The sequence below is a fragment of the Synchiropus splendidus genome, chromosome 17 (genome assembly GCF_027744825.2).
Source record: "Synchiropus splendidus isolate RoL2022-P1 chromosome 17, RoL_Sspl_1.0, whole genome shotgun sequence".
NCBI lineage: Eukaryota > Metazoa > Chordata > Actinopteri > Syngnathiformes > Callionymidae > Synchiropus > Synchiropus splendidus.
The window spans coordinates 13,101,173-13,113,272 of NC_071350.1; the positions used below are offsets into that span (position 1 = coordinate 13,101,173).

At 47.7% G+C, this 12,100-nt stretch overlaps 2 protein-coding genes across 3 annotated transcripts; one reads left to right on the forward strand and one right to left on the reverse strand.

Annotated features, from left to right (window-relative positions):
• Window positions 1-108: 108 nt before the first annotated feature.
• On the forward strand, window positions 109-8,759 carry LOC128748334 (platelet-derived growth factor receptor beta-like). Of its 2 annotated transcripts, none has more exons than XM_053847001.1 (28): window positions 109-220; window positions 776-835; window positions 2,411-2,475; window positions 2,547-2,638; window positions 3,013-3,208; window positions 3,272-3,532; window positions 3,599-3,729; window positions 3,794-3,887; window positions 3,962-4,039; window positions 4,102-4,285; window positions 4,479-4,594; window positions 4,669-4,780; window positions 4,851-4,953; window positions 5,115-5,223; window positions 5,825-5,919; window positions 6,012-6,144; window positions 6,215-6,319; window positions 6,386-6,490; window positions 6,688-6,790; window positions 7,057-7,178; window positions 7,246-7,361; window positions 7,469-7,591; window positions 7,651-7,762; window positions 7,839-7,938; window positions 7,998-8,103; window positions 8,164-8,269; window positions 8,334-8,472; window positions 8,541-8,759. In XM_053847001.1, the coding sequence occupies exons 3-28, from the start codon at window positions 2,421-2,423 to the stop codon at window positions 8,635-8,637; spliced, it is 3,093 nt and encodes a 1,030-aa protein (XP_053702976.1). In that variant the 5' UTR covers window positions 109-220; window positions 776-835; window positions 2,411-2,420; the 3' UTR covers window positions 8,638-8,759. The 2 variants fall into 2 exon arrangements, with proteins under 2 accessions (XP_053702976.1, XP_053702974.1); XM_053846999.1 differs by having other exon boundaries at window positions 124-220; window positions 780-835.
• Window positions 8,760-8,893: 134 nt separating this feature from the next.
• On the reverse strand, window positions 8,894-10,419 carry LOC128748805 (microfibril-associated glycoprotein 3-like). The gene is made up of 3 exons (XM_053847798.1): window positions 10,279-10,419; window positions 9,769-10,003; window positions 8,894-9,668 (listed from the first exon to the last, which is right to left on the reverse strand). The coding sequence occupies exons 2-3, from the start codon at window positions 9,974-9,976 to the stop codon at window positions 9,070-9,072; spliced, it is 807 nt and encodes a 268-aa protein (XP_053703773.1). The 5' UTR covers window positions 9,977-10,003; window positions 10,279-10,419; the 3' UTR covers window positions 8,894-9,069.
• Between the last annotated feature and the right edge of the window lie 1,681 nt (window positions 10,420-12,100).

The window sequence follows — 12,100 nt, forward strand, 5'->3', positions numbered from 1 at the left end:
TTCCATTTGGTGGAAGGGCTCGGCGTGTGAGCGTCAGCGTCTGTGAGTCTTGGACTCCTTCACTTCCTGTAGGGGGATTCGACAGATTGAAAACAGACTCTCTCTCTCTCTCTCACTCGCTCAGCCGATGTCTCTCGCCTGCAACTTTCCATTCGTCGTCCGACTGGAATGAGGAGCAGAAGAAAACAGCAGACGGAGCGACTGAGGGCATCAGAAAAAGGTAGGAAGTTGCTTATTCAGTGTCTTTGTTGTCAGTCGTCCGAGGTGAACTTGGTGTCTGTAGCAACCGGTGGTGAGATAGTGCTGATGGAGCAGCCGAAATGCTGCAGCGGTCCGGTCCACACGCGACCAGTTCATCTATTAGAATCATTTAGTCAGGGCACTGATCATAAAAGAAAAATGTGTTTTGTGATTGTTATATATATATATATATATATATATATATATATATATATATATATATATATATATATATATATATATATATATATATATATATATATTCATTCAAGTGCTTTTATAGCGTTTTTTAAGAATAATAAAAATATAAAATCAATATATCAAATATCCATAGTACATTTAAAAGCAAAAAACATATATTTTTTTAATTTATAAAAATACTGGAAAGCAATTATGTCAGGGCAGATGACCCGGCAGAGCAGGATCCGAAATGAGTAGATCAGAGACCACCAATGAGGTCCATGCTTGAATGAGGACAAGATGAGGTGACTATCTGATGATGAAGATGGAGGATGCTTATTTATGTTTCCGTCAGCTAGACTCGTCAAAGCCGTCACGCGCACCCTGAACTTCAACATGTCTGAGTGACAAACAGGTGAGTTATTTCCATTCTTTAAATACAGAATCGACGCGCATGTATTTACAGTTACATGAGGGGTAAGTGAGAAAACATGCTTGTTGTTTGGTTGCTATAGAGGTGGTTGAGGGTTGTTTACGGTGGAGTTATGGTTAGGCTTCAAGAGGTGCTCACGAACAATGACTCAATAGGCATCAAATACAGAGACATGAAAGCAGCAGAGACCTGGATTTGCTCCTGGGACTAGGGTCACAACTGTCTCACTTAAATGGGCCAAACTAATCTCCACCAATAAGACGATCGAATCCACCTCCTACCTGAACGACAGAGAGACGTGACGACTGAGAAACCCAGCCGCCGCAGGCAACAAGTGACTGCGGACACTGTCGTCACCTTGCGTCTACCTTACAACACTGCTCTTGGCTGGACTGCAAGCTAGTAACAACAGACCTCAGCGGCTCATTCAGGAAGCAACAGTGTTTACAAGCTCCCAGTAGCTGTTATCTACCATGCTGCCACTGAACCTGACTAGGGCCGCCCACAAGACTGAGCATCTGTTTGTTGACTTGGCTCCCAACTGAGGAACTGCCAACCTGCAGCTAAACTACCAAATGTATCGTGACCCAACGGACCAACCAACACAAGAACAGACCTGGGAAAACCTCACATGAATCCCATTTTCAAGGACACTGCTGTGTAAAATTGTTGTTCAAGGACCTGAAGTTAGCTTGTGTGTTTGCTGAGTTGTGATGGAATGAAGATCAAGTGCTGAGTGTGTGTGGGTGTTTTCACTAAACACACTTGTCGCCAGGCCGACTCCCTCACCAGACCGATAAAGACTGTCAGACTGGAACGCTGCAAGTTGTTGCAGTTGGACTACAGTTGTTGATGGAGCTCTGAACATGACGTCACAGTGTCGGGCGAGAGACCTGTGACAACATCGGTGACATAGAAGCATCCTACAGAAGTGGCAGCTCGCAGCAGATTTGAGTCTCCTCGATGCCCGCAGGAAATACCTCACTGTTTACTTTCTCCTTCTGTGGTCGGCTCGCATTCCTCTCTTCACTCTGGACACACACACACACACAGCCTGAATGACTTTCATGCTGAGCCTGTGCACTGAAAAAAAAACCAAAAAAAGATGAGTCTGAAGTTACAAAAGTGACTAGATTCATTGTTCCGCATGTGTGTCGCACAAGAACAAATCCTTCTTTTTTTTTTCTTTGATGAAAATAACAGCCAGATCTGCTCAGCATTCGTCATGTCTTGAAATGGGCAGAGAGGCATTAAAAAGTTGCGGAAAAATGGGGGGATGGGAAGGGAACTCTAGCGGGCAGACCGTGAAGAGGTGTATCGAGACTCGTATGTCAACGGAGTCAGAGTTTGTGTGTACAAAACTGTGTTTAAAAGTTGGACTGGCTTGAATAACAATGCAACGTGATGGGTGAGTGTGGTGTGAAGAGGCTGCTGAGTAGAAACGCAGATGCTCGTCCAGCAAATGGTTGGAATGCGAGGAAGATCGCTGTTGTTTATATGTTCCTTAAAGATGTCTGCATTCTTATGAGAGTGTCTTACCTGTGTGTCTATTTTCAGAGGCGGTGTAATGGCGTCACACGAGCATCACACAAGAGGCTTGACCTTCCTGCGTCTCCTCCTTAGTAAGAAGATGAGTGTGAGAAATGAATTCCAACTTGGGGATGAAACAAGTGCTGCTCTCTTCTGCCGTCAGGTTTCATCCTACCGTTGCGCGGAGTCATCTGTCTGGAGCTGCTTCCTTCGTCGTCACCAGTTCTGCTGCAGCCGAACTCAAACTTCACGGTGGTAAGTCGCATTTGAAGTGAGTTTCGTTGAAGATAGCTGACCTCCATGACGACACGTGGCAGAACTATATGATTCTCATGCAAAATAGTGAGTAAAAATGTGCCACTGTTCTTCATAAAACAATCCCTTAGGTCTGTCAATATAGGCAAAAGCAGTGATCATTTTTGTCATTGAATCAGGGATTACCCTTCGATATTCACCTGTATTCATTTTAAAGAAATGTGTATGGAGGGACAAACTCTGGAGTTTATCTCGGAAGTTAGTGTTGAAAAAGATGGAGAAGAATTGTGAGCTTGGTTTGCTGCAAGGTGCGACCTCTTGGTCCCACTTCATTGACAAACGTCTTCTCCAAACAAATCTGTTTGCGGCCACAGACCTGTTCAGCCTGGAGTAAGGTGTCATGGCAGACCCCGGTGGACTCCCCAATGGATGGGGTCATCGTGGAAGACAGCGGGTCGAGCAGCGTCCTGAAGCTTGTTAACGTCACCTGGAGGAGTTCAGGAAGATACACCTGTGAAGAGGCGTGGTCAGAGCAGACCCGGGAGGTGGACGTCTTCATACCTGGAGAAGGTAAGGTTTAATGGTATTGTTTAGTGTCACCTGTTGACCTCACGCTTCGTCTCTCACTCCCAGGTCCGGAGGAGTGGTTTGTTCCGATCGGTACAGGTGTGGTGATGAAGGAGACCGAGGAGGACACAGTCCCCTGTGTGGTCTCCGACCCTCAACTCAAGGTGACGCTGTACGAGCGTTCGAACCCGAGTCCGGTGACGGCAGTAACATACCAGCCAGGCCGCGGGTTCACTGGTCCCTTGAACGACACATCGTACCTGTGCGTGGCTTCGAATGGCTCTGCAGAGGCGCAGTCGCAGGTCTACTACGTCTTCAGCATCGTAGGTGAGTGGAAATGACAGTCCATTGGAGCGAGGACCCTGTAGGTCACGCCGGTCGCTGTTCTCTTAGCAACGAAGGACGTCGAGGTGGAGATGGCGGTGTCCAGCAGCGTTGTGAAAACAGGCGAACCTTTCCTAGTGAACTGCACTGTCAAAGGCACAGACATGGTCACCTTCACCTGGGACTACCCCCGCAAACAGGTGTGCAAGACAATGTTCGAGCGAGAATCACCTCTGCTGAGGTGTCATCACGTGGTGTGTTCAGGTGTCGAACCAGGAAGTTGAGGCGCTGACCGACTTTCTGCCCAATAAAATACGCTCCTTTGTCAACATCTCCAGTGCCACAGTGGCAGATTCTGGTGAGTCAGATGTCACAAAATGTTTAGTTTTAGTTTAGTTTAATGTTTACTTGCTACCGCGCCCATGTTTGCAGGAGTGTATGTGTGTTCAGTGAAAAAAATGAGGCATGAAGAAAGTGTGAAGGTGAAAAACGTCACCGTGAGAGTTCTGGGTAAATATGAAGACACACGTTTCTGAGGCGTGCGCACAAGTGACGTGAGCTCTGTCGTGCAGATCGAGGGTACGTCTACACTCGGCCATCCGGCGACACAAACGTCTCAACTCTTCTTCACCACACCGTGACGCTCGGAGTTGAGATCGACTGTTACCCTCCTCCAACTGTCGTCTGGACCAGAGACAACCAGAGCGTCGTGACTGAATCCACGTTTGTCTCTACCAAACAGATGACAACCACCAGGTCTGAAACTGAACAGTGCTTTACAGGCAGAATGAACTCAGACACTCAAACACAAAAATGCATATTGTCCGAGCACATGCATCACAAGAGGCATGTGTTGAAGTAAACACATAAGTGAGAATCTAGTAGCTTACTACGTGTGCATGCATGGAAGTAGAGTAATGAAGTCGAGCAAAGCTGACCTGTCCTGCAGGTATGTGAGCACGCTGACACTAGTTCGAGTCCGGGTGGAGAATACGGGAAGTTACACCGCGACTGTTAATAATGAAGACGACATGGAAACAACGGATTTCTACCTGCAAGTCAAAGGTCAGGGCGAAAATGGTCACGCTATTGCGCGCCTGTGTGTTCATTTTGCTCTCTTTTTACCATGTGGAGTTTAGCGCCCCCAAAAATCACATCTCTGTCGGAGGTCAACAAGACAACGGTGCTGTGTGTCAGCGAGGGGGCCCCGCCTCCGGCAGTCACCTGGTACACCTGCCCCGGTTCGATGAGGTGAAGACAAACACACGGAAAGATTTTTAAGCGCCAGAGCTTATCTGAGCTTTTTTTTCTTTTTTTGCAGGTGTAGCAATCAGACTGACGGCTGGAGGAGCCTATCAGGAGCCTCAGGAGGCGTGTCCATTCTGGAGAACACAAGTGAGGTGGAGGAGAGAGGCCTCACTCAGGTATCAGTGACGTCATCACTGTGTTGTCATGTGATGATGATGCATCAAACTCCATTTATTATTTTATGAATTTATCTGTGAAAAAGGTTCATGTGTGCTTGTCATTTTAGTCCAGAACACAGTTGATGTTCTCTGGTTCACACGCTCACCGCTGTGTTCAGGTGAGCAGCCGCTTGATGTTGAAGAGCCTCACGTCTTTGTCTGCCGTTCGCTGTGAAGTCAAGAACTCAGTGGGTCGACGAGCCCGAGACCTGCGAATGGTCTCGCCGTGTGAGTCTCTCTGCTTCTGCTCCACGACTGGCGCTGCTAACTATTGGCTAATGTAATCACACTACTGACACCTCTGGTACTGCTACTGACATTTCTGCCCTTGCACTTGTATGACTATGTACTAGTATAAAAACACATTAAGAAAATCTGTTACTACTTTTCAGTATTCTCCTCTAAAATAATATTTTCCTTCAAAGAACTGTAGCTGTACTTGTCCTTCCTTGTGAAATGATTTGCCAAACTCTGAAATTCACTTTACTTTAATTGTCGACAACAAAAAAGTAGAACCACACATTCTCTCAAGTACGGTGTGACGATGAAGTACATTAAAAATTCAAACCTTTGACAACTAATACTAATACCATCTACGCTGCAGTACTAGTGCATGACACCTTTCTACACTGCCATACTGCATGGAGGTTTAATATTGGCTCTGTCACCCTGTAGGTACTCTACCACTGCTGCATGGTTATTGTAGTACTTCTGCATGAGAGTATAATAGAGGCCTGAGAATACTGCCCAGCTGTAAGTACAATTATTATCTCTGCTGGTGTGCTACAGCTTGACACGACTGATGTGTATTTTGTGTGTGCTTGTCAAGCTCTGCTGTCACAGGTCACTGTGTTGTCGCTGGTTCTGGTTCTGGTCGTCATAGCGATCGTCTTCCTCGTCATCCTCATCATCCTGTGGAGAAAAGTGAGTTTTTATGTGAAAACTCAAAAAGTAAAATCATTTTCAAGTGATCCACGTGAAGTATTTGTTTACTGTGGTGTGAAAATCTGTCTCAGAAACCGCGCTATGAAGTTCGCTGGAAGTTGATTGAGTCGGTGAGTCCGGACGGGCAGCAGTACACGTACCTGGACCCGGCACACCTGCCCTACAACAGCGCCTGGGAGGTCCCGCGAGACAACGTGGTGCTTGGTAACACTCACAAAATCCTGCGGCGCATGTACGTGTCGGATGTGGCTCATGTCGTATCTGTGGGTTTCAGGCGAGGTGCTGGGCTCAGGTGCCTTCGGAAGAGTTGTCAAGGCAACGGTCTCTGGCCTGGTTCACTCACATTCCACGACTAAAGTGGCGGTGAAGATGGTGAAACGTATGTTTGCTTGTCTGTTCTCCTGTCTGTGTGTCTGTCTGACTCACTCCTCGCCTGCATGTCCAGACAACAGCGGCGCTGTTCACGCGCTGACGTCCGAACTGAAGATGATGGCTCACCTGGGGCCGCACCTGAACGTGGTCAACCTGCTGGGGGCCTGCACACGCGGAGGTACCAGACCCTAGAAGTGTTCCTCATGCCTAAATGAAATCCTGATCCAAGCGATTCTCATTTACAGTTTAGGTTATCCCTTCTTTATGCTCCTGAAAGAATGTGTTTTAGATCGACTCTGTCTATATTTAAAAAGAAACAGTTTGAATTGACGCCACCTGCTGGCCACTAGTGAATACAGCACTCTGCCCCACCAGGCCCGGTCTATCTGATCACTGAGCTTTGTCGTCATGGTGACCTCGTCAACTACCTGCAGAGGAACAAACACACCTTCCTCCAGAGTGATGCGCCCACCAAGAGGTTGGACTTGGAAGACACACGCACACACGTGTTTGCTTTGCTATTTTTGTGAGGACCTCTCATTGCCATAACCCTTTCCCCAGCCTCTCACCCTTGACATAACCACTTAACTGATCCAAAACAAATGGCTCACCTTAACCAGGACTCTGAACTGAACTTAAACCCAATTATAATGACCCACGTTATTTTGACATTTTCACTCTAAAAACTCTATGTGGACCGACGCACACGTTCACATACAGTCTAAGTGAGTGAGACGTTTACAGGGACACTGACGGCGGCTACATGGACATGAACAAGCAGGACAGCAGTCAGTACGTCACCATGAAGGAGTTCAGCTACACCGACATCGAGCCGGCCGTCTACGAGACGCCGTGCTCGCCGGCAGGTGAACGCACATGTTAGCTTGTCAACTTGTTTAAAACTAACATAAACTTTGTGCTGTTTTCCTCCAGACCAACAGGAGGAGTCAACATATCTCCTGCACGACTCTGACATGCTCAGTCTGGACGATTTGCTGAGCTTCTCCTACCAGATCTCCCAGGCCATGGACTTCCTGTCCACACGCAGCGTACGACCCCACCGTCACCACAGCTTTCACTACACATCCTACTTGTGATACCACGACTGTTGATGCTGCCATGACCGATGTTCTCTGTGGTTGTCACACCAATCCAGTGCGTGCACAGAGACCTGGCAGCAAGGAACGTTCTGGTGTGTGAAGGAAAGCTGGTGAAGGTCTGCGACTTCGGGCTGGCTCGGGACCTGCAGAAGGACGAGGACTATGTGGCTCGAGGAAACGTGTGTAATCCACTTTCGTTGTAATTTAGATGGCTCACTCACTTAATGCTTGTGGTCAGATCTTCCTACCGCTGAAGTGGATGGCTCCTGAGAGCATCTTCCAGAACATCTACAGCTCCCAGAGCGACGTGTGGTCTTACGGGGTTTTGCTGTGGGAGATCTACTCCCTAGGTAAACCACTGTTGGTCCAGTTGGGGTTCCACTTGTCTTCTGCCACATCTGCATTCCTGCTGCTTTCTCAATCCAGGTGGGAGTCCGTACCCGGACCTCCCCATGACCCAGAAGTTCTACTCAGCTCTGAAGGCGGGACATCGTATGGAGGCACCAGAGCACGCTCCTGAGCAAATGTAGCAATCCTACTGCTGTCATGAGAAGTTCATCATGTGACCAGTGGTGTCTCCTGAAGGTACGAGCTGATGAAGCAGTGCTGGCGGGGGCAGCCTCGGGACCGACCCACCTTCTCCTCACTGGCCCAGACGCTTGGAAACCTGCTGGCGGGCGACTATAAAAAGGTAGCAGGTGGTTGGATGACTGTGAACTGTACACGGTGCTACTGACACTACGTTCCTCAGCGCTACCGAAAACTGAGCGACGACTTCCTGACAAGTGGGCATCCAGCGGTGGTGCGCTCCAGACTCTGTTCTTCAAGACCTGCTCGGGATCAAACCCAGTCCTCAGGTGACCCATGGTCACAGTTAGTTGTGTTCAAATCCGGCCTTTATCATGGCACGTGTTCGTACAGGAAGCGATGCAGCTGCCACCTCCCCTGATGTGCTGGAGGCGGAGCCAAAGGAGGCGGGTCCCTCCTGTGGTACTTACGTCATCCCTATCACTGACATCACCATAGAAACCAGCAGAGGCCCTGCGCTGGACGCACTGAGGTAACGTGACGATGATGATGATCAGCTTTGACAATGGCACCGATGAAGACGATGCTGATGTTCCTCAGCCCTCTGCTGCCTGACTCCCAGGATGAACCCGGGTCACAGGAAGTGACCTCTGAAGAGAAACTGGACTTAACTCCAGAGGAGGAGAGCTGCCTGTGATGAAGCTTTGCGAGTTCTGCATCGGGATTAAGAGTTGTAAATTCATGTTGTGAGATGACTCAATCCTGCTGCTGCTGCTTTTGTCACAGTCAGATGAAGTTATATAAATTCTTCTGCAAGTCCTGCTGTGTGGCTGCATTCAATGGGAGCATCATGCTAGTAGCTGCTGACACAACAGTTCGAGACTGTGTTCAGCTAAGTTGCAGTTTTAAAGGATGGCGAGTGGACAGCGCCACCGTGTGGCAAGTTTCACATGATCAGGAGGTTTATTCCTTTATTGAACTTTCTGAATTTCTAATCTCACAACTATTTCAGAATCGTCCCACCGATGCAACAAACCGGAACCCAGATCAATGCGCCCAATCTCATCGCACTTCAGAGTCCTGAAATGTTTCACGATGAAGGGGTCAGAAATAGACCGAGTGTTTTGACTCAACTATCCTCAGACTCGGCGTGAACCGACGCCGCGACTCCTCCGTCCGCCGACAGCAGAGCCTGGCACACTGAGGCCTCCTCCTTCTCCGCCTGACTCCGCCTCTCTTCGCCCGCAGCCTCCTCGCCGTGCGTGCGACAGTGGAGGATGAGCGGCGGGAGCGGGATGCTACGTGCGAGTTCCTCCATGTGGCGAGCGAACTCCATGGTCTTGAACTGCGTGACTTTGGCGAGCTCCTGCGTCTTCTCCTGCGTGACAATGGGGATCCGCTTCGCCACCTCAAACGCCTTCTGCAGTTTCTCTGCGCCCTCGGTACGGAAGAAGTCGTTGATGGCGCGCTCGGTCTTCTTCAGGTGGCTGCTGACCATGCAGAGGCGCGACACGTTCAGGATCATGGTGACGACAAACGCCACCAGGCAAACCACCACGAAGTAGAGGCCGAGGCCGCTGTCGGTGTGAGCGACACGCAGCGTCACCGAGTAGCTGCTGGTCGAGTTGAGGGCCGATGACGAGGCCAGACAGGTGTAGCGGCCCCGGTCATTGAAGGAGACCCCACTGATGTTCAGAGCGCCGGAGTCGCTGATCCGCCATCTTCCATCTAGAGAACAAACATGCAGGTCAAACACAATATCGAGGAGGAGCCCAACTTACTTTGCATCAGCTCTCTGAAAACAACTTCGGGGGACGCTCCGCATCACCTTCACTAGCCACAGCTCCTTTGGAATTGAACCAGCGGACCTCGTTGAAGCTCTCAGTGACGTTGCACTCGATCACTACGTCGGCTCCTTCCTTGGCCACGATGTCCCTGCTGAACGGTGCGTTCACCAACCGCAGCTGCGCAGACGCATCCTGAGCTGCGTCTGCGCAGGCGCAGCCGTAAACTAGCAGCAGGAGCGTGACAAACATGACGGCTGACGGTTCCTCCTGATAAACCTGCGGAACAGGAGTGAGTCACTGCAGACCAACACATTCTCACTCGTTCGCTCCGAAACACGTCTCAAAATAACGTCAAATGTTGACTCTGTATTTGTTTTGTTCCGTTCAGGGAACATGTCAAACACACCTGCACAAGGTGAATCAATTAACTGACGCCGTGTTGCCGATTTATTTACGTTTATTTACGTTACGTTATTTATTCCAATGACTGCACAATTTATATTGTTGGGAAAACGTTTTAAGTAGACTTTTAAATTAATTTAGTAAGTTACCTGAATGGGGTCCTCACCACCTGCTGCTCCAGTCCTCTACCGACAAAATGGTCATAGTCGATAAACTGCGGATTTTGCGGTCATGGAGGCAAAAAACATTGAGAATACAACTTGGCTTTCCAGTCCGTCGTCTGGAGCAAGTGACCGGCGATGAAAACATTCGGCTTCCTGGTTGGGAGGTGGTGGGCGGGGCTTAGTAGGTTCACCTGAAACATTCCAATTTCACAGTTATTCATATTTTATTTTCCACTTTACCCCTTGTTTTGACTATTTGACTACACGTGTAAAGTGAAGCTAATTTATAAGCAAATAAAGTCCAGCAATGAGAAGCTGAAAAAGAAGCAGCGCTAGATTTTATATACGCTTATATATAACAGTTTACTGCTGGAAAAAGGGGAATATTAATGTTAGTAGTAGTTCATTTTATAAGATGTTAATATCAAACGTTTTTGCTTTGCGGTGCTGCAGTTTATCTTCTCGCCGGCAGGGGTCAATATAGTTCCCCAAGTGGTGAATAAAATTGGATCAAATTTAAGTTACACCACCAACTGAGACAAAGTTCAATAAATGAATAACAAATGCAATTTACATAAAGCATTTTTCTTGATTTTCAAACACAAAAGTTAAAATAATACGTTCCCTCAACTGGAGTTCATTTTATTTATGACCATTACTGTGATTATGAGTGGTAATATTTGCAGATGAACCCCCACTGAGGTAATAAACAGTAAACCACCGGTACCACTCATCATAGTAATTACCATTTATTATGCAGTCTTCATTTTTCAATTAGTTTTTTCTATCTTTACTTCACTCAAGCGAGCTTTTGACATCTTATTGTGCTCCGTCTCATTTATTCTCTTATTGTTCTCCAGTTTGTGGTGCACTTTTTTGACTCTGGTGACGTTGAAACAAATCTCCGATGCCTGATTTATTTTTGGATGTAAAATAGAATTTATAGTTTTTTGATTTGTAGTGTTAAACCATCTGTTCAGCTACTTATTTTTATGTTATGAACTGGGGCGCATGGAAAAGCATTAGAGGCAAGAAAAAAAAGATTCTGTCCTCAGACAAATGAGTTGTCTCCTAACAGTCTCCCCGATCGATTTCTGAAGTATTAACACAAATCACAAAAAAATAAAAAGAAAGTGGGGTAACAGCAGGAAAAGCAATGTTGCTTGAAAATATATGACAATGACTGATTGTGTTCTTCTTCCTGTTGTGTCATGAACATCTGGCTTTCCTTTTCATGTGTGATGTATGAACGAGTGAATCATCTGAGCTTCATCGTCCGATGGGGCCAATTGAAGGGCCCACAGATCCTCCACCAGGGCCCCCCCCCACAACTCTCCCCCGTTCGTCCCACAGCTCTCCCTCTGTGTTCCGGAGAAGGTATGTGGGCCCGGAGCCAGCCGGGGCCTGAGAGACAAACAGCCCAAGTGGGGTTGGAGGTGTGAGTGGGGCAGGTTACCTTGGCAACCCACCAACCGGCGGCGGCTGCGCAGGGAAGCCCCCGAAATCTCGACTTTTCCTGGAAACCAGAAGAAAAGAAACTGATTCTCTCTAATGAAGCTTTTTATTCGTCAACACAAAAGCTGCCGAAGACTGTGACATCATCACACCATTTAACTTCCTCTCCATCATGACTGACTGATGTGAAGAAATCATCACTCGAGGGTGAAAATGTGTTGAAAAGTGATTGAATAGATAGATATTAGCGTGTCAGTAAATGTTTGGTCTGAATAGTTACTAAAAAAAGAACAGAGTGTTATTGTACAACACAGAATGTGCACGTGAATTAGATAAAACCAAAAAAAAAAAA